Source organism: Antechinus flavipes, chromosome X, assembly GCF_016432865.1.
Source record: "Antechinus flavipes isolate AdamAnt ecotype Samford, QLD, Australia chromosome X, AdamAnt_v2, whole genome shotgun sequence".
NCBI classification, from domain to species: Eukaryota; Metazoa; Chordata; class Mammalia; order Dasyuromorphia; family Dasyuridae; genus Antechinus; species Antechinus flavipes.
This window is the reverse complement of record NC_067404.1, coordinates 58106069-58128912: the sequence shown is the minus strand read 5'-3', so window position 1 is coordinate 58128912 and position 22844 is coordinate 58106069. Positions and strand designations below refer to the sequence as shown.

Below are 22844 nucleotides of genomic sequence, written 5' to 3'. Positions count from 1 at the left end.
TTGCTTATCACATAATATTGAATACTGCAGTTGTTTGATCATCCTAATAGACTGTAACTTTCTGAAAATTATTTCTCATTAAAACTTCATATACCCCCAGTATCTAGCACAGTGATGCTCAGGTAACACATGTTGAATTGTACTATTGTCCCTTTCCGCCCAAACTGTCCTTCATCAAGGTAGACCTCTGGAGTCCAATAACAATAAGCAGCAACTTGGAGCAAGTCTCTCAAAGTTGCTTTCAGAAGCTCTCTGGGAATAGAGCAATTGATGGTTTCACTTACTAGTTTGGTTTTATTTCCAGAGTCTTTCATATAGTAGGTGCTTAATAAGTGGGTGCTGATTTGCCTGGTCTCTCCTCAGGTATCGGCCCCCTCTTGCAACAGAAATCAAACCGAGTCACTGCCTTTGGACATGAAGGATTTTGGCTTCAAAACCTGCTTTTACTATTTCCACCCAGTTCAATCTTGGGCCAAGCCACTCACCATCTGTAAACTACAATTTCCTCAACTGTAAACTAGATCAGGTGATCCTGAAGGTGTCTTATTTTAATTCAAAATCAACGGTTCTTTGATCTCCCTCATTCCAGAAAGACTCAGAAAGGAAATAAGGTGGCAAGGAGCCACCAAACCAAGTGCGCTCTCCCTTCCATTTCACTGACTTTCAAACACTCCAGGACCACTGTGCTTAGAGGGGCCGAGTGCTTCGACAGGCCTCCAGCCCTACTTAAAGGGAAGAATAAAGGAAGCCATCGCTTCCTTAAAACCGTGCTTCACCCTCCTGCTTCAAGAGAAAAGTGGGAGAGCCAAAAACTTGGGGTAAGAGCCTTTTATCAAACACACTGTAGGACCCTCAGCTATAAAGGTTATAAAGTATGCTCGAGGAAAGACTGCATTCTTCACATGCACTCAGATTTTTCTCCAGGCCCCAAAGGAAAGCATACCTCTAAGAACAAAGAACTAGAAATCAATGTTCCCTTACTTCTAAAGCCATTTCATTGCCAACACCCCCCTATGTCTAGGCAGAAAGAACATACACTCTGGATGGAGCACTTTATGGGCTGTGAGACCCCTGGGAAGTAAATGGTACAAGTTTTACTCCTGGCCTTTTACAGATCGGGAAACTGAGGTTCAAAGGGATGAACTAACTTGCCCAGGGTCACACAACTAGTAAGTCTCAGAGCTGACTCAAACCAGGTTTCCCTCAATCCTTCCCATTCTTTCACAAAAGCATGCTTAAAGAGGATAGCTAATCAAAAACCGGGATCTAATAAAAACAATGACTTCCCCCAAGTCTTAAGAGAAGAATGTTTCATTGGAATATACCCTGTAATCTGGGCAAAATTTACTCCATTCTTGTGGATCAAAGCGTAGTATTTTCACCTTCTTGTTGTTATTATTGTTATTTGCTTATGTTTTTTTTTTCTTTCTTGTGTTTTGGGGTTTTTTATCTGATTTTTCTTATGCAGCACAGTGAATATAAAAATATGTTTAGAGAAGAATGGCACATATTTAATTATAGTAGATTGCTTGCTGTCTTGGGGAAGGGGGAGGAGAGGGAGAAAATTTTGGAACACAAGGTTTTGCAAAGGTGAATGGTGAAAACTATTTTTGCATGTATTTGGAAAAATAAAATACTATTAAATTTTTTTTTTAAAAAGAGCATGGCTAAAAGGCAGGGTGGTACAAGGCAACTGGAGTTAGAGGACCTAGATGCCAATCACCTCTGACCCTTGCTACCTGGATGAACTTCCATCTTTAGCATTATCTGGAAAAGGAGGGGGTTGGACCTCCAGATAACTCTCAGATTCCTTCTAACTTCAGATCCAGGATCCCATGAAAGGAAGAGTAGACTGAGGAACTGATCTGCTTTTAAGGAGCTCAAGCTGCTGTTTAATGCAAAAACAGCTTTTTAAAAAGCACATTTGTTCTCCCAAATGCTGAATAGTTCTGCATTTTCAAACAGCAGAGTATCTAAAGAATCAAAGCTGACCTAAAGGGCAATGAAGGAATACAAGCTACAACACTGCATGTTGCCACTGATGGCCTACACAAAAGAAGTGGCATAAGATATTAGAGATACAGATATGTATGTATTTATGTATATATACACACATACTGAATATATACATATACACACACACACACACACACACACACACATATATATATATATATATATATATACACACATACATACATCTATCTGGAGAGAGAGATATAGATATATATATGTATTTCCCTCCATAGCCAGGAAAGGATCAGAAAACAAGGGCAGCCTATATAGTGAGAGCAAGAGGTCACAGACAGAAGGCTCCAGCAAGGGCTGCATTGAGTTAAAAGGGTGAGAGGAAGGTCTCTAGCTAATTGGGTAGATTCACTGGGGAAAATTTGAGGGAGAAGTTCCAGACCTGAACAGGAGGCAAGCTGACCCTAGCTTAGACATATCTATTCTAGAATAGCTTTGGGAATTCATACCAGGCTGAAACACGTTCCAGAAATCCAAGGAAAAAGCAAAGGAAGTTACTCTTTATACCTCAGAAATGCCCAGAAATCTAGCCAGAAGCCCACAGGTAACAGGCTAGGTGACTTCTAGCAAAACCAGTGCCAGTATAGGACTCTCAGCTTCACCCAGAGACTAATTTACATGGAGTCTGCAAAGTTTTGTGTTCAAGGACGGGAATAGCAGAGGGCTCCTCTGAGAAAGCCCCAAGAAGGTCACAAAGTTCCAGGATAGGTTAGGGTCAGAAGGTCCCAGGATAGGGATGCTGACAGCCCTGAGGAGCAGCAATGGACATCAACTAGAAAAGAGCACAGTGCTATGACAATCAGATCAGGATTATCCAAGCCCAGGAGCTCTAAGGTGCCTAACAATCTGTCATTAGATGCCAAAGAGGACCTTGAAGCTCAAGTGCTCTGAACCCCAAATATTTAGAGGGTATAAGGTAACCCCAGAAGAAACCCAGGGGACCCAAGTACAAATAAACCAGCCTGAGCCTGGCTTTGGCACAAAGCCCCAATTCAGGAACTAATGTTGGAGGGATGAGTAAATTCAAAATAAAACAATACAAAACCCATTGACTAGTCTTAAAAAAATTATTGAAAATCTAGAGTTCTCCCCCCCCAAAAAAAGAAGGCGCATGTAACTCCATAACAATTACAAAGATTCACATAACAAAATGGATTTTCCATGTGGATCTACGAGAGAACACGGACAAGATCATATAGCATGAGAAGACACGGATGGGATGAGACCTGTGCAGTGATGCAAAGAATACCCATATCGATAAGATCACAGATCCCTTGATGTATTTTAGTACACATACTAATTTTTTTTCTTTTCAAAGAGATCTCATCTTACAGACAAGGTCTATTTTGGGATGCATCTGAAAAAGCCCAAACTATGCTCTCAATTTTTCAAACAATTATAGAAGGTCTGCCTATTTTCAATTCTCCATGTCGACAGAGCCAAAGCAAATTTATACAGCTAATCCCTCACTAGCTCCCAAAGACCAGGGGATAGAAAAGGAAGGCTGACATGCTCCAATGACCTAAACACCAGCAGACAGGCCCATCATCCATATACATGATGGCACATCAAAATACCAGCAGTTTGTCAGCCTCAGAGGAGTAAAACAAACACTAGCATCTTATGAAACTAGTTTCATGAAACTAGTTCCTCTGCCCATATACCCTAAGGCTTAGGAGGTGCAGCCCACACCAGCAAAGGTAATCAGGACTCAGATGTGACTTCAGTTCTCCAGGGTCCAAGCCACACCTTGCCGGTAAAGAGAAATGCAAATGTAAAGATCTTGATCAAGGAAGCAAAGCCCCTGCTCCCACTGAAAAGAAGCATAAGCTTCTGCCTTAAGCATTCCTGATTTCCAAGAACTCCCCCTGTGCTACCTATCTGTAATACAATCAGTTGTCCATCAGATGCTGCCATATGATGGGTGCCCCTCCTTTCTTTCTTCTCATTCTGTTCTTAACTCTCTGCAGCCCAGCTTCCCATTTCCTCATTCAAATGAAACTGCTCTCTCCACCTTAACCAAGGAACTCTTAATTGCCAAATGGAATGGTCTTTTCTGAAGTCTCACCCTTCTGGACATCTCTACAGCCCTTGATGCTGAGGATAATCCTTATGAAGCAGGGTTGTGGTCCCTTTAAGAAACTAGTCCTTTCAGACTGATTTATTCCTTTCTGATTCCCAACCCTCTAAACAGATGCATTATCAATTCAGGAAGCTAGGACCTTTGATTCACAAATCCTGGTCAAAAGTATCCCTTTGAATTCCAATAGAAGATCAGGGCTTGTCCCAGCCCCCATTGGATCTGAGCCAACTTGGGACTCCACCCATAGGCCCCCTTTAGCTAAATCTCTCATTATAAAAAGAGCCAAATTAAAACCCTCTCTTTGCAGAGGTTCCAAACATGCCAACTATGCCATGCTTGGCATCCCAAGAGCCTCTGCCCACTGGAATACTGTTTCCAGTGGCCTCTTCTCTGTACCTAACACCTTTTACTAACTAGACTTTAACCTTACTTCCCAATCCCCACAATAAACCTCTTTTATCAATCTAGATTTTCGGGTCTGTAAATTCCTTTACAAAGGACTCTGTGCGCCAGAAAGGGAATCCTCAAAATGCCCTACCCTTGTGCCGAATCCAGAGGGGTTTGCAGGGGAGCTCTATTTGACTCCCTGAACCCCGAACCTGCCACTAGACCTTATTCACCACCAGTAACCCTAATTTCATTTGGGTACCCCAGATCTAAACCTCATCACTTCTTTCTAATTTTTCTTAACCCTGCTCTTTCTCTGCCTCTCAGTTTCCTTTGCTGGATTTTCCTCTGGGATATGCCCAATAACACTGGGGTCCTCCCAAAACTCTGTCCTAGGTCTTCTGCTCTTCCCCTCCCCTACCATTCTACTTGATGATTTCATCAGCTCAATTATGAGGCTCAATTATCATCTCCATGAAGCTAATTTCTGATATATTTATCCAACCCTAGCCTCTCTTCTAATAGCCAGTCTCTCATCACAAACTGCCTAACTGGCCATTTTGAACTTGACATCCCATAGATATCTCAAACTCAACATGTCCAAAACAGAACTCATTATCTTATGGAGAATGTTGGAGGGGATGTGGGAAAACAGGGACACTGATACATTGTTGGTGGAATTGTGAACACATCCAGCCATTCTGGAGAGCAATTTGGAACTATGCTCAAAAAGTTATCAAACTGTGCATACCCTTTGATCCAGCAGTGTTTCTACTGGGCTTATACCCCAAAGAGATACTAAAGAAGGGAAAGGGACCTGTATATGCATGAATGTTTGTGGCAGCCCTCTTTGTAGTGGCTAGAAGCTGGAAAATGAATGGATGCCCATCAATTGGAGAACAGTTGAGTAAATTGTGGTATATGAATGTTATGGAATATCATGGTTCTGTAAGGAATGACCAGCAGGATGAATACAGAGAGGACTGGCGAGACTTACATGAACTGATGCCAAGTGAAATGAGCAGAACCAGGAGATCATTATATACCTCAACAACGATACTGTTTGAGGATGTATTCTGATGGAAGTGGATCTCTTCGATAAAGAGAGCCTTAATTGATCAAAGATGGACAGAAGCAGCTACACCCAGAGAAAGAACACTGGGAAATGAATATAAACTGCTTGCATTTTTGTTTTTCTTCCCGGGTTATTTCTACCTTCTGAATCCAATTCTCCCTGTGCAACAAGAAAACTGTTCAGTTCTGCACACCTATATTGTATCTAGGATATACTGCAACCCATTCCACATGTAAAGGACTGCTTGCCATCTGGGGGAAGGGGTGGAGGGAGGGAGGGGAAAAATCGGAACAGAAGTGAATGCAAGGGATAATGCTGTAAAAAATTACCCTGGCATGCGTTCTATCAATAAAAAGTTATTAAAAAAAAAAAACAGAACTCATTATCTTTCACCAAAACAAAAATATTCCCAACTTTACTATTACCGTGCAGAATGCTTCCATCTCCTCAGTTTACCATCTTGAAATCTGGGTATGACTTCTCACTGGCATTCATCCCACATAACCAATCTGATCCCCAAACAAGACTATCTTGCAAACATGAATGCTCTCTTCATTCCTCAGACCTGGTACAAGCCTTCAGTCACCTCACAGCCAGATTACAAGAGTCTGCTGGTTAAGCTTCCTGTCTCATGTCTCTCCACCTTCCAGTCCATCTTCCTTTAACTCCAGTGACTCCCAATGGCCTCCAAGATCAAATATAACATCCTCTGACTTTTAAAATCCTTCACAACCTGGCCCTCAGGTTTCCAGTCTCCTTACATCACAATCCAGCAACAGGATGCTCCATCCCTCAACTCTGTGCCCCTTAACTAGCTGTACCCCCCAAACTTTGAATGTTCTCTCCATTCACCTCCACCTGATAGTTTGCCTGGACTTCTTTAAGACTCAGTACAAATCCCACCTTCACCATGAGGCCTTTCCCAGTTTCTCCTTCTCCTTTACCCCTTTTAATGCCCCCCTCTGAGATCAGCTACCATGTATTCTGTGTATATTACACAGTGCCTGGCACATCATTGAGGTTCATGCTATCACCATCTACCACCCAATCGAAATCCTACTAGCTGTCATCTACAGACTCGGAGGTCACTCTTTCTATCCTCAATGAGTTCTGCATCTGGTTCACATTTTCCTCTCCCCTCCAACTTCTACCCTCATACTATGGAACTTCAAGACACGTGACTTTCAAACATCCTAACCACTCAGTACTCTAATCTACTCACTTCCCATGACTCCCCTCTCCACCCCACCTCAGCCACATTCCAAAATGGCCATACATTTTATCTTGCATTACCCACAAATGTGTCAAGAATTCTGAAATCTCTTTATCCAGACCATCTCCCCTGAACTATGCACACTTATTTTTAACCCATCTTAACCCCTTGGTGAAACAATTAAACTCTACACTGTTCTCTTGAATTCCTAGGCCTCTTATCTTATTCCCCAACCACGCCAAGCCTCAACCTGGGATCACTCCCATCATACACCACCTTTACTTCTACACAGGTGCTGCTGAACAAAAATAGAGGGGAAAAAAAAAAATCACAACCATTCTGACCAGGTCCACTACAAATGTGTTCTATAACCACGACTGGGCCCTCACTGCTACCATACCTCCCTTATCAGTTCTCTATCCCACTTTCCATTAGAGACTTTTTAATCCCTCCTCAAGATTCTGGTGGCTCTTTTCCCTATTCTAAAACTAAGAACCTTGCCTCATGTTTTTTTTTTTTTTTTCCCTCAATAGTATTTTATTCCTCCAAATACATGAAAAGGTAGTTTTCAACATTGATCTTTACAAAACCTTGTGTTCCGAATTTTTTCCCTCCCCAAGACAGCAAGCAATCTGATATAGATTAAACTTGTACAATTCTTTCCTTATTTGTCATGCATGTTTTATAGAAATAAACAGATGTTTCACTGTGAATTCCCTCTTTTTTCCCTCCTTTCCTATCACTTGTATGCCTTCTGCCACTGTCTCTTCTTTCACTAGTCTCACATGATGAAGTGGCCTACTCTTTACTAAGAATAATTCATCAATTTGTTCAAGTGAGTCCATCCCATCCCATCTCCTCCAACAGACTGTCACTCTGTTGTCTCATTCTTTCACTTGTTTTCAATTTCTCCCTTACTGGCTCCTTCTCTACTGCCTACAAACATGTCCATGTCTTCTCCCATTCTGAAAAAACCTTCACCTCATCCTTCCAACTTGCTATCTCTCATCCTCTATCTCTTCTGCCTTTTGGGTCTATACTCCTTGAAAAAGCCGTCTACAATAGGTACCTCTCCACTTCCTCTCCTTCTACTCTTCTTAACACCTTAAGATCTGGCTCCTGACTTGATCATTCCACTGAACCTGCTCTCTTTAAATTACTAAATGATCTCTTAGCTGCCAAATCCAATGGCCTTTTTTTCCTCAATCTTCATTCACTTCAACCTCTCTTCAGCTTTTGACACTGTTGATTACCCTCTCCTCTGTGACTCTTCTCTGCAGGCTTCCAGGAGGGCCCCATTCTCTCCTGGTTCTCCTCCCACCTCCATAATCACTCCCTCTCTTTCTCCTTTACCAGATCTCCTCCAGATCACTCACTTGCCCTGTAACTCTCAGGGTCTTGTTCTGGAACCTCTTTTCTTCCAAGAATTTTCTTAGAAAGATTCTAAAGATCACCTAACAGGATAAGATACCAGACATTGAGGTCCTCAACACTTCCATAGCACTTCGCTTGTTCTCATCAGCTCCCATCTCCTCCGTTCTGGCAATTATTCTCTTCCCTGTTCCTATCTCTCTGCTACCTTCCAAGCTGGCATTTCCAACTGCCTTTCAGACATCTCGATGTATTAGATGTCTTGAAAATATATCAAAAGAACTTTTACTTTTGCTCTAAACTGCTTCCCCCGTCACCTGTTACTGGAAAAACCAACACTATCCTTCCAGTCCCTCTGACTTATAACCCCAGTCATCCCAGACTCTTCACCCTTCAACCTACCATATCCAAATGTTGCCAAGGCTTGTGGATTACAATTTTATAACATCTCTTCAATATGTCCCCTTCTCTCCTCTGACACTGGCACCACTGAGGCAGACGCCTCTCCTCCTGGATTACTGTAAGAGCTTTCTAGCTACCTCTTCCCTTTCCAGCCTCCTTATTCCTTATTCCCCAACACACACTCTTCAATTCATCCATACCAGGCTCCATTACCTGGAATGCTCCTCTTCCTGCACTCCTCCCATCTTTTACTGGAAGCCGTCCCTAACCGCCCTTAATTCTAAGGCCTTCCCTCTGTCAATTATTTCCCATTTATCCTGTTCAATTTTATATTTGCTTGTTTGAGTACTGTCTCCCCCATCAGATTTCGAGTTCCTTGAGGGCAGGGATCATCCCTTGCCTCTTTTTGTATCCCCAAGTGCTGAACATATAGCTTGGCAGAGAGTAGGCCCTTAATAAATGCTTACTGACTGAATGAAACGCGGTTGACATTAATCCTAGTCCAGTGCTCTGTCCACTATACCAGTTATACTCAAATACAAAAGGTACTCTTAAACTGTACATAAGGATCCCTGCAGGCACATAACTTAGTTTCCAAATGGGACTATTTTATTGTACTTTTATTCATGTTATGTTCCCAATGACATCCACATCTGGCTCAAGCTTGGTGAGCTGTGTGTTTGACCCCTCCCTGCATTTGTTTTTTTAGGCTTTTTCTCTTTTCTAGTATTTAATTGCAGTTTAATAGCCGTTATTTTTCCAAATACATGCAAAGATAGTTTTCAACATTCACCTTTGCAAAATCTTGTGTTTCAAGTTTTTGTCTCTCTCTTCCCCCACCCTCTCTCCCAGAGATAAGTTATGTGTGCAATTCTTCTCAACATATTTCCACATTCATCATACTGCACAATAAAAATCACACCAAAAGGTGAAAAGAAAAAAATGCAAACAAACAACAACAAAAGGTGAAAATACTATCCTTTGATCATCAAATAATTGAAAAGAGCCAAGTCCATCTAACCTAACAAGCTAAGCTAATATTATTTTTCCTTAGTGGCTAAGGATTAATTTGTCATTCCAAAAGCCCAATTCTTCAGGGCTTCTCCTCTCCGCTTTTATTCAACAACAAAGGTCAGAGTTAGAGAGTTAAGGGCACTACTGTGTCCATTTTGTATCTGCTGTCATTTAAATCACTTTTACTATCCTCCCAACTCATTCAGGTTCCAGTCAATCCAGACTCCCCACCCAAAAAACAAAACATTTTCTCTCTCTGGTTTCCCCATTTGTAAGCTAGGGATAAGATTTCTAATAATTAACTCACTGGGTTATTTTCCATAAAATGATTTGTGAAACCTAAGCTTAACAAACCATTCTTCTAGTCCTTAATTAATAGTTCTTATAAATCAAGCCATTCTCCAATTGATAAATGGTCAAAGGATATGAACAATTTTCAGATGATGAAATTGAAACTATTTCCATTCATATGAAAGATCACTATTTATCAGAGAAATGCAAATTAAGACAACTCTGAGGTACCACTCCATACCTATCAGATTGGCCAAGATGACAGGAAAAAATAATGATGAATGTTGGAGGGGATGCGGGGAAAAATGGGACACTGATGCATTGTTGGTGGAACTGTGAGGGGATCCAGCCATTCTGGAGAGCAATCTGGAACTATGCCCAAAAAGTTATCAAACTCTGCACAACCTTTGATCCAGCAGTGTTACTACTGGGCTTATACCCCAAAGAGATACTAAAAAAGGGAAAGGGACCTGTATGTGCCAAAATGTTTGTGGCAGCCCTGTTTGTAGTGGCTAGAAACTGGAAAATGAATGGATGCCCATCAACTGTAGAATGGTTGAGTAAATTGTGGTATATGCATGTTATGGAATATTATTGTTCTGTAAGGAATGACCAGCAGGATGAATACAGAGAGGCTTGGAGAGACCTACATGAACTGATGCTAAGTGAAATGAGCAGTACCAGGAGATCATTATATACTTCAACAACAATGTTATATGAGGATGTAGTCTGATAGAAATGGATATCTTCTACAAAGAGAAGATCTAATTCAGTTCCAATTGATCAATGATGGACAGAAGCAGCTACACCCAGAGAAAGAACACTGGGAAATTAGTGTAAACTGTTTGCATTTTTGTTTTTCTTCTCAGATTATTTTTACCTTCTGAATCCAATTCTTCCTGTGCAACAAGAGATCTGTTTGGTTCTGCGCACATATATTGGATCTAGGATATACTATAATATATTTAACATATATAAGACTGCCTGGCATCTAGGGGAGGGAGTGGAGGATGGGAAGGGAAAAATCACAACAGAAGTGAGTGCAAGGGATAATGATGTAAGAAATTACCCAGGCATATGTACTGTCAATAAAAAGTTATAATTATTTTTAAAAAATAATAAAAATATAAACTATTTTAAAATTTAAATTTTAATTTTAAAAATAGTTCTTACTACCCCATTTTACAGAAAATAAAACAGGTTGGCAAAGAAGTGATCTGCCTCTGTCTGTAAAAGCCAATAATAGGCAAAACTGAGAATTTCAAACTCTTGGTTCTAGCGGCAGATAACAGTTGACATAGCCATGGGTATGTAGTGGGGAGATGGGGAGAGGTGTTGATCCGGGGATTCCGGTTCAATAGAGTTCCTTCAGTCCACAAGACAGAATGATGGGAGGGAGGGAAGAGTTTACAGAGCGAAGGAGCTTTTAAGAGAACTACCTTCTAGCTTTCCAAGGCCCAAATTTGCAGCTAAAGAAGGGTGTAAAACAGATTGGTCCCTTTGCACTTCATAAAACAGGTGTTCCCCTTTCACACTGGGATAGATCATCATTTGCATATGAAAGGACCAAGAAGATCCTGGGAGGGTAGTTAATTGAGTGATTGGTGGAGGCTGAAGTACTTAGCCAAGAGGCCGGGAGAGTCTCAGAGTGAGTATAAAAAACAGAAGAATGGCCTGCAGGGTCAGTGGAGAAATGAATCTGCAAAGCGGGAAGTGAGGTCTTTATTCAAGCACATCCTTTGGGTGTTTAGGGAAGGAGGGCCCAGGTGGGTGTGCCACAGATTTCAATACTATTTTTCCTACAATGGCGTTCCAGAAGTGGGCAAAAGGGGCGATTATTACTACCATCACTACACCACTAAGGGGAAGGAAATAGAATTTGTTATGTGCCAGACAGTGTGTTAAGTACTTTACAAATACCGTCTCATTTGATCTTTACAACCCTCGAAGGCAGGTGCCATTGCTTTCCTCACAGTTACAACTGAGGAAACGAAGGCTCCAAGGGGAAACTAACTTTCAGGATTACATAGCTAGCCAGTGCCTGAGGTCACTTTTGAATGGGAATCTTAATGCCCAACACCCTACTCACTGTACCACTCATAGGCAGTACTGAGAAAAAGGCAAATATACCAGTGGTGGCTGGGGAACTATAGCTCTAGGAGGGTGACCCCCAGGGTACCTTGAATCAGCCCTAGTTGTTTCCCAGGATCCCTGACCTGTGAGTGGGAATTCCTCAAAGGGGATGCCACACTGGGGTTCAGCTGGAAAACATGGGAGATGTCTTATCCATTTCCCGGGACTCACTGGAGAGTCTTGCTCTCTTGTTACCCTAGTGAATGTAGTAGGGATCCCTCAGAGGGTAAAAATCCATAGCCTTGCTTGGTTTCTATCTTTGACCAGTAAGTTTTGTTGACATTTCCCTTACAAGTCAGGGCACTGCTAAGAATTCTGGCACAAACAAGGGAACTGTATAAATATGTATACATAGATTGTATTTAAGATACACTTTAATATGTTAAACATGTATGAGACTGCCTGCCATCTAGGGTAGAGAGTGGAGGGAAGGAAGGAAAAAGTTGGAACAGACGTGTTTGCAAGGGTCAAGGTTGAAAAATTACCCATGCAGATGTTCTGCCAATAAAAAAGCTATAATAGAAAAAAAAAAAAAAAAGAATTCTGGCACAGTCAAATGTCTTCAGTACTGCTACCTCCGATGTTATTGTGACAGGAGCATCCCTAGGAGGAATATCGTAATGCATTCAGATCCCAAGGAATCCTGCCACTTTCCAGAGTGCCTTCAAGGTGCTCCTGGACTTGATCTGAAGATTGTTCCATCAACCCCCACGTTTGGGGCCCCCCTTCAGAAGCTACTGGTGGTACAAAAAAGAGTGCTGGGCCTACTGGCAGGAAGTTTTTGTTCACTGGTTTTTTTCGGTTCAACTCTTCATAGGACCATTTGGGGTTTTCTAGCCAAAGATACCAGAGGAGTTTGCCCTTTCCTGATCCAGCTCATTTTACATTGAGGAAACCCAGGCAAACAGGGTGAAATGACTTGCCCAGGGTCACACAGCTAGAGGACTCTTCCTGACTCCTGAGCCATTTACCTGCCCTTCAGAGTCAGGAAAATTTGAGTCCAACATCACACACTTGTTGCTCCATATGTAACCCTGGGCAAGTGACTTACACTGCTGATTGCCGCAGTTTCCCAACTGTGAAATGGGGATGATAACAGCATCTGCCTTCCAGGGTTGTTGTGCGAATCAAAGGAGATTTGTCCAAGTGCTAAATACAGTGCCTGGCATATAGTGAGCCTTCTATACAACCTCATTCTCTTCCCTTCAGCTATCCTGCTCAATCTAGCAAGAGATAAATTTGAAGCTCTATTTAGACAAAGGAAGAGATAACAAGCTGGGTTCTGCCTTTATAGCTGACTCCCCAATCTCATCCCTCTGCTCTTGGTACTGTCTAGAAGTCTATCCTCAGCCAAGTCTTCTGCCCTTTTCCAACGCAAACAGAGCACACCCTTTCCAAACAGCAAGTGAATCAAACTTCCACCTTCTTCACAGGCTCCCACTTCAGGCCAAAGTCTGAAACTGGTGGCCTCTAGTGTTACCTGAGGCTCAATTCCATCAGGTAAACTGGAGGAACTTTATTCACTGGGGATTACCCACTTGCAGTCTACTGCCAACCACAACAAAATGGCTACTAATACACTCAGAAAGACCATATCTATAGTTATGAGTCAACTGCAAGAAAAGGCCAGAGATAAAGGGGGAGTGGGGTAAGGGGTAGGTGAACCTTCTTCATTAACCACCTGGTGAGGTCTAAAGATATTATCGCATGAAAACATGCAGTGCTTAATTACTAAGCCCTACCCCTCATAGGTAAAAGGGTCTTGCTCTGGTCTGTGGATTTTTGGCCAGCGTGTGGCCCACCAGCATAACCAGGGGACATTGACACTTGAGGGCCAGCTGAAATGTCTTAAAACTCTTATGCTCCAGTTTACAAACATCCTTCAAGGCTCATGTTGACAGACAAGGAGCCCAAACCCTGGAGGTTTGGGGAATGAGAGTAGGTCTGTGTCTAGGCCAAACTGGGCTCTAGGAACTGGATATATTGTAGATGTTCAAGTTTGGGGATAAAATTACAGTAAAGCAATCCCAACCAAGGGACTGAAGATGACCACCCCCACGTGACATTGGCTCTCTAGGGAGAGTCAGTTGAGGTTAGAATCCATTATCAAGAACAAGTTTCCCAAGGGGAAAGTTATATGTTTCCAGGGGAAGATAAAAAGCCAATGGTTTTCTCATCCACTGGTTTATCAGCGTTACCAAAAAAAAAAAAAAAAAAAAAAAAGTGCTCTTTAACTTTATTCCAAGAACCACGGGCCGCCAGGATAGAGGAAGGTTTGGGCTGAGTGGGGGTGGGCCTCGTAGCCAGCTACGCAAAATTGTGCCACATGGCTCCCAGGACACGCAGAGAGGCGCGCAAACTGACTCCTAGCGTGGAAGAGCGCGAGCGCAAAGCCGGCCAGGCGGCTGGGGGGGGCAGGAGGGGAGGGGGGAGGCGTACCGATTACCCTGGACTACAAACCTAGAGCCCGGTGACAACACAGCCCATTTGGGTAGGCAAGTGTCCCCCCGCCCCCATTAGAACGCTGGACATGCTAAGGCTGAGCGGCTTTGGGGCCTCTGGGTCTACGGCTTCCCTTTGGGGTGCTCCCTCTTCCCCCGCTCCCAGCGCTCACTTGTCCCTGATGATGGTCTGGAGCTCCCGGATCTGGTCGTTCATGGGTAGCAGTTTGAGCTGCGGGCCGAGCTGGCGGGAGAAGAGCTCCTCAGGCTCGCGCTCCTCCGGCTGGGGGCCCTCGGCGCTGTCCCCGGCCGGCCCAGCCACGGCGCCGTTGGTCGCAGGCAGCTTGGCTGGGCCTCCCGCCAGGTCCTGCCCGGGCCCGTCGCCGGGTTCCGCCGGCTCGGGACACGGGGAGGCAGTGGCCGCGGCTGCCGCCGAGGGAGCGAGCTGCTGGTTGTGACAGGGCATGGCGTCCGGTCGCCGGAGCTGCTTGGCCATACAGCGGGGGCCCGCCGCCCCTACGCTGCCAAAGCCCAAAGGCGCTAGAGTCCGAAAGCACCTGGCAGAGACAGCACGCGCCAGCACGAGGTTCGCTTCCGCCTCCTCAGCTCGGCTCGGCCCTGCCCTGCCCTGCCCTGCCCTGCCCAGCCCAGCCCAACCCAGCCCAACCCCACGTCGAGCTCCCGGCCGGCAGACTCCAGCACTCCCTCCCCCTCCCTTCCCCAATGCCCCCTCACCCCGAGCCGGGTCCCGCCCCGCTCCGCTCGGCTCCTTCAGCCCAATGGCCTCCGGCTCGGTCCGCTCCGCCCCTGGGCTTCCGCCATTGGCTCCGGGACCCGCCATTCCCGGGCTCTTCGCATTAACTCGTTCTTGGGTGTATCTCCCCGCCACCAGCACGTGGGGGGCAGACAACTTTACTCTTCTCCATCCCAAGCTACGTCATCCGTAAAGCAGTGTGGACTCGCACCCTGACCACGGGATTTAAAGCTGGAAGAAGCCTTAGAACTTCCCACGTGGGCCAACCCCCTCATCTGCCCGAGGGAAAGTCTGCTGGGGCGTAGAGAATTAGGGGACTGGAGTTAACTCCTCCCTGTCTACTTTCCACCTTTGTGATAAGTAAAGCACATCCGCTCTGGGAGCTCAGCTTTCTTTTCTGTAAAATAAGAATTTGAACTGGATCCGTACTTCCAGAAGCTAGATAACGCTGTAGACAGAGCTCGCCGCTTGGACTTGGGGAGTACTTGAGTTTGAATTCTGGCTCAGAACCCTAGGTACTTTACCTAGATCCACAACTGTAAAAGAAGGATGATAATAATACCCACCTCCCAGAGTTGCAGTGAGGATCAAATGGGATAATATTTGTAAAAGTCCAATCGATATAAAGACCAGCCAGTAAAAAGAATAGTAGCTAACATTTACCTAATACTTATTATGTGCCAATGCTTTACTATTATCATCTCATTTGAGCTTTACATCAACCCTGGGAGGTAAGGTGCTTTTATTGTCCCCACTTTACAGATGAGAAAACTGAGGCAAACAGAATTTTAAGCGACTTGTGTAGGATCACAAGCTAAGTCTCTGAGGCTGGAATTTGACCTCAGATCTTCCTGACTTTTATCCACTGTACCATCTAGCGTCCTTTAAGGTTAAAGAAACTCAAGGAAGATTATAATAGAACTTGGCTTTCTCTGGCTCTACCCAGATTCCCTTCCTCCCCCTACACTGAAGTATAAAATTAGACCCTTCCATTACCTAGCTTTAATCCCTGATTGGGCGTTGCCTTAGTCAAACTAAGATCTGCGAAAGAAAAAGCCCCAGGCCGCCGGCTGCACGCAGGGCCATCTCCAGGGGGCCTGCTCACTATCTTGCCCCTGGACCCAGATGGCTCCAGAGAAGAGTGGGAGGCTGGTGACTTGGCACAGCCCTCCCTCACTTCAACTCACTTGCAAGTCATGCTATCTCCTCTCTGATGTCACTGTTCTCAAGGACAAACAACAACAGCCTGTGGTCGGGTAGTGACTCATGTCTACCAAGGCTGAAGGGCTCAACTCCATATGGGCAGACCTTTTTTTTTTTTTTTTTTTTTTTAAATGACCTTGGCTAACCAGGAAACCTGGGACTACCCAGAATTCCTATCACCGGGAGGGCTTGTCAGAGATTTCTTTGTCCCCAGAAATAAATAACACGCTTGTTTTGCACACAGAGCTTCAGGCCCTAAAGTAGATCCTGCTCCTGCTCTACTCCCTGAGGTGGGGGGGTGAGGTGGGAGCTGCTCGAATGGGTTAAATTTTCTGCCTTAGCATTTACACCTCCAGAATCCACAAAAGCTACAAATCAAGGCTCGATTTCTGGTTTTATCAATTGTCTAGACTTCTGAAAGTGGTGGAGAAACTGTTAAAGATGCAGATTAAATTGTCAAGTGCGCCAGAATGTTTTTTGTTTTTTTAATTAGAGATCCCATTGTTAAACATTTCCCAGCACACCCCTCGAGCTCCACCACCACAAACTCCTTAAGGGCAGGGACTGTTTTGTTTCCTCCTGTTCCTTCTTCCCCAGGTTTAGCACCAAGCCTGGCCCCAAGGAAGCACTTGGCCTTTCCCCATGATTGCTAGCTTCTCACTTGGATGCTGTTTGCTCTTAATTCTCTGGAGAGCAACTTTTCCATTGGTCTGTAGTTGCTACTCTGTAGCTGGTTGCTGGCCTGGCAGATATATAGGAAAAGCTCTATCTTATCTCTACTTTCAGTTTAAAACTCTCTTGATGATATTTGCAATATTGCAGGCACATCTATCTCTTGCCAGCTCTTGTCTATTATCCTCTATTCCTGGCCAAAGAGCCTATTGTTGCTTTTGTATTCCGGGTGATATGCACTGAAGTGTCAATTTGGAAGCAAAACTCATCTGTGAGGCTCACCCCACATTAAAATCTAACTGGGAAATGTTTTACAAAATAAATCCAAATGCCATATAACCTAGATAACGTTCATTTGTGGTTCTCTAAGTCAAATACACATGTAGCCCAAGCAGGGATCCCTTTCTTTTTGGCTGATGCCACCAGAGCCACGAACTTGGAGCCAGAAAGCCCTGAGATGAAATCCTGACATATTCCTCATCTGTAAAATGAAGCTGTAACATCTTCTACCTCATAGGGTTTTTGTGAAGACCAAATGAGATAACATGTATTGAGTGCTTTGCAAACTTAGAAGTGCTATTTAAATGGAAAATACTGTTCTTATTGGACAGCTGGCTAGACTTGTCCTATAGATAGAGTTTGGGGCTTCAGACTTCTTGTGTTTAAATGTGACCTCAGACACTCACTGGCTACATGATCCTGGGCAAGTCACTTTAATCTGTGTGCCTCCATTTCCTTCTCTGCAAAATGAGCTGGAGAAGGAAATAGCAATTCCTGTATCTTTGCCAAGAAAACCCCAACAGAAGTAACCAAGAGTCAGAGGCAACTGAACATTACTATCATTGCGATTTTTGGGGTAGCAATAGGGAGCCTCTGAAATTTCTGAGCACGAGTAACATGAGCAAATCTGGGCCTGAAAATCACTCTGGCATCGGTGTCAAGGACAGATTGGTAAAGGAAGAGAGTGGAGATCACAATCCCCAAAAGAAAGCTCTTGCACTAGCCCAAATCAATAGTTCCTTCTCTTCTCTGGGGGAGGAGGGTGTTGGGCCTGGTTGCTTCCTCCCCAAGTCACTCTCCAGAGATGAACACTACTAAGTCTCCTTCTGAAGTAGACAACTGCCATATCCCTGATCAGTTAGTGTGAACAGGTGCCAAGGATTCTAATCCCCCTCAATCCCAAGAGCCTTCATCTCTTTCCCATCTACAGCATCTCTTTCTCATCCTTTCTCTCCCCCGCTAATCAAACAAAGCATTGCCAATGATCTTGGAGTTTACAGGCTGCCTCTGCTGACTTAAAGTGGGCAGAAGATATAGAGTGGCTACTTGGCCCATAAATGCTCTGAGGAAAGTGGCAGCAAGATCGTCTTGTCTCATTAGCACCAAGCTAAATGCTGCCATGATTTGAAAATGGTTTCATTGTAAGACTTCCCAGGACTTTAACCTGGCTGCATTCATTCTTCTTGAGTGTCTAATTAGACAAGTAGCCTTCTTTTCTTACTAGTTCTTCTTGCCCAAGGAATCTCAGAGGAAGGAAATAGCACACGCTCCTGTCATCAGCAAGATTGCCAGGTCTGCTCATTTATGCTCACCTCACTTTTGGAAGCCAAATGTGGCCAGGTATCTACTTTGCTTCTGGTGTGCGATTCACCATACAGAGAATATCCTGGCAATGGGACCGAAGGTCTCAGGGGCCGATGTGTATAATGGAAATCCAAACAGATGATCCCAACTCATGATAATGGTCAGCAAGTGAATGTCACTTGTCCTGGAAGCAAAAATGAACAGCGAAATAAGTTTGATTTTTGGATCCTGTCCTACTTTATGGAATGCATGACTTGGAAAAGAATCATCAAGTCCAGCCCCTCCTTTGATAGATGAAGAAAACTGAGACCCAGAGATGTTAAAATTTTCTCTCTCCAATAAAGGCCTCATTTCTCAAATATATCAAGAACTGAGTCAAGTTTATTGAAAAAAACTGTTACCTAATTAGTAAATTATCAAAAGATTGAACAATTTTCAAATCAAGTAATCAAAGTTAGCTATGGCCATATGAAAAAAAAATGCTCTAAATCACTATTGATTGGAGAAATGCAACTTCTGAGGTACTATCTCATACCTATTAGATTGGCTAATAGGATAAGAAAAGGTAAATGACAGATGTTGGAGGGGGGTGGGGTGGGAAAAAATGAGACATTAACGCACCATTGCTAGAGTTGTGAATTCAACCATTCTGTAGAACAATTTGGAACTGTGCTTAAAGGGTTATAAAACTATGCATACCCTTTGACCTGACAAGACCAGCTCCTATAAATCCCAAAAGAGATTTTTAAAAGAAAGCATCTATGTGTACAAAACTATTTATAGCAGCTCTTTTCTGAGGGCAAAGAACTAGAAATTAAGAGGATACCCATCAACTGGGGAATAGCTGAACAAATTGTGGTATGTGATTATAATAGAATACTATTGTGCTGTGAGAAATGATCAGTAGGATGTTGTCAGAAAAACCTGAAAAGACTTCCATGAGCTGATGCAAAGTGAAATGTACTATGTACATAGTAAGAGCGATATTGTAAGATGATCAGCTGGGAATGACTTAGCTAGTCTCAGCAATACTCTGATCCAACACAACTCTGAAAGACTTATGATGGAAAATATCTACCTCCAGAGAAAGTACGGATCGAGTCTGAATGCAGATTGAAGCTTACTTTTTTAAAACTTATTTTGTTTTTCTTGAGATTTTTTTATCTGTACTTTCTTTCATAACATGGCTGATATGGAAATGTAAAGGTTTCATAACCTATATGGAATTACTTGCCTTCTCAATGAGGTGGGGTGGGAATGGGGGAAGGGAACTGGGGAGAAAACAAAATACTAAATTAAAAAAAACTTTGCTCAAGGTTCCACAGAATTCATTAACTTTGATTCATTAAATTTAAATTTGGTAAAATTATTAATTGTTGAAAGAAATGCTAAATTTCAGTTTGTTTAGTGAAAAATAAAGATTTAAGATCTTTTTTTCCCCCTCTAAGTTCTGAAACCTCATGAAATCTATACATTGACCCTTTCAGTTAAATAACTTCTGTTCTAAACTGTGCTGACCACCACCGGAATAATGCATTGTAAAGTTCACCAAAAGAGAAGAAATCAAAGAAGAAAAGGAGTGCAACAAGAGGCCCCTGTTGACAGTATACCACATCTCCCTTGCACTCTCATTTGAAATGTTCCTGCTCTGCTGGGAGAGGCAACAAACTCCCTTAATTTGTGGGAAGGAGAAGCTTATCAAAAGCCTAGAATTTCCTTCAAGAGCTGTGCTTGTGTCAATAAGATGGGAAAGCTAGCTGAGGAAACCTCTCATATGTGGGCAGTGTCCTATCATCTGTGGAGTCCCTGGCTGCCTCTGGGTGCTGCCACCCTAGCATTCCAAGTTGGGGAGGGGAAAGGGGTCTCCTTTCCTTCCTCTGAGGACTTCCTACAATGCCTCTCTCTGGTAGAGAAGTAAGTGACTGATGACTCCCAAAGCCTGTGTCAGGGAATACCAGCTTGGGCAGGTCCTATAAAGCCAGAGAAGTATAAAGCCACTATGGACTGTAAGTATGATGTCCAAGAACAAGGATGGTGATCAAATAAGCCTCCCTGACAACCAGAAGGCTCCCCCTGTTCTGGACACATCCTTTCTCTCTGACATTGCTAGAAACTTTTATACCACATTCCCAATTGTGGTGGATTCTTTGGGGAGGAGGGGAGGGAGATACAGATATTTTATTTTAATAAATAAATCAAAGGCAGGGCTCTGGTTTCTGAATTATAGATATAGTGAAGGAAAGTCTCTAAGTCAAGGATTCCTAACCTGGAGCTCATAGGTTTGGTTTTTTAAAAAATATATTTCTAACTCCATTTCAACAGAATTGGTTTCTTTTACAACAGTTTGTGTTTTATCAATTCAAGGCACTGTTCTGAGAAGGGGTCCATAGGCTTCATCAGGCTGAGCAAGGGGCCCATGATACAAAAATCAAGTCAAAACCTATACTCGGGGTCCAAGCAGTAAATATGTAGATTGCTGGTAGTCCTAGTGCACATGTCCCATGTTTATAAACTCATGAATATCCTCTCACCTAACAACAGCACTACTAGGCATGAATACTAAATGAGATTTTTTTTTTAAAGAAAGGAAAATAACCTCTACGTACAAAAAAATATTCATAGTAGCTCTTTTCTCAGGGCAAAAAAAAATAATTGGAAATTGAGGGGATGCCCATCAACTGGGGAATGGTTCAGTAAAGTGTGGTATGTATTTGTCGTGGAATATTATTGTTCTGTGGGAAATGATGAGCAGGATGCTCTCAGAAAAAAAAACCTGGAAAAACCTCCATGAACTCAAGTAAAGTGAAATGTACTATCTACAAAGAAATAGCAATGTTCTGGGACAACCAGCTGTGAATGACTTTGCTATTCTTAGTAATACAATCATTCATTGTCTATTCTGAAGGACTTATAATGAAAAATCCTATCCATACCTAGAGAAGAAACTGATTGTATCTGAATACAGATTGAAGATTGTTTCTCTGTCTCTCTGTCTCTGTCTTTCTCTCTCTCTCTTTCTCTCTCTCTCTCTCTCTCTCTCTCCTTTTTAAACTTTATTTTTCGTAAAGGTTTTTATTTTCATTATGAGTGGGAAAATCCATTTTCTTTCACAACATGACTTTTATACTTTTATGGGGGAAAAAAAGATTTTGCATTCCAAACTTTTTCTCCCTCCCTCCCTTACCTCTCCTCTCCCCATTTTTAACATATTTCCATATTAGTCATATTGTGAAAGAAAAATCAGAACAAAAGGGGAAAACTATGAGAAAAAAAGGTGAAAATAGTATGCTTTGATCCACACTCAGGCCCCATAGTTCTTTCTCTGGATGTGGATGGCATTTTCTATCCCAAGTCTATTGAAATTTGATGGTAGGTAGGAAAGAGGATAACAGCAAGGTGGTATAGTAGATAGAGCAATTGAGTCTGGAGTAAGGAAAAGCTGAGTTCAAATCCCAGCTCAAACATACTAATTGCATGACCTTCCATGAGACATTTAATCTCTGCCTCAGTTTCTCATCTGTAAAATGGGGATGATAACACCTTCCTTGCGGGGTTGTTGTGAAGATCAAATGAGATAGCTTTTATGAAGTACTTAGCATGTGATGGTACCTGATAAATGCTCCCTTCCTTCTTTCTTATTATGAGTCATTGGACTTTATTGAAGAAGAGTTTGAGATAGTCAGACCTATGATTTAGAAAAACACAGTTGAATGGAAAATAGAGAGACTTGACACACAAAAAAACCAACTTGAAGCCTGTTGCAGTAGAATGGGTAAAGGGCAGTAAGGTGGCTGAATAAGTGTAAAAGAGAGGGACATAAATATCCTGAAAGTAGAATGGATTGGTTACAGGCATGGGGGTGGGGAGTGAAGGCCATTGTCAGCAAGGAGTTGAAAATAACACCGAGCTTGAGAGCCTGAGCATCTGAAAGGATGATGGTGCCTTTGACATTAACAGAACAGTTGGGAAACAGGAAGGGGGAGGGGTGACTATGGAAATGATGAGTTTGGTTTTGGACATTCTGAGTTTGAGATGTCCAAAAGGCATTTTGGTGATGGGAGGCTGGAGCTCAGAAGAGTCTCTGCCTTACTTCATTTAATACATCTGAGATAAGGTCATCTCTGGCTCTTAGGACTCTCAATCTTGCCAGATTCATTAAGTTGGACATCTGAATTTTCTTTGGCTGCTCAATT

The 22844-nt window shown here is 43.0% G+C and overlaps 1 protein-coding gene across 1 annotated transcript in view; it reads right to left on the bottom strand.

Moving 5' to 3' along the window:
* UPRT (uracil phosphoribosyltransferase homolog) overlaps positions 1-15069 on the bottom strand; it is a 38694-nt gene extending 23625 nt beyond the window's left edge. The window contains exon 1 of the mRNA XM_051968424.1: positions 14612-15069. Within this exon, the coding sequence (XP_051824384.1) occupies positions 14612-14934 (323 nt within the window). The 5' untranslated portion in view covers positions 14935-15069. The remainder of the gene's footprint in view (positions 1-14611) is intronic.
* Between the last annotated feature and the right edge of the window lie 7775 nt (positions 15070-22844).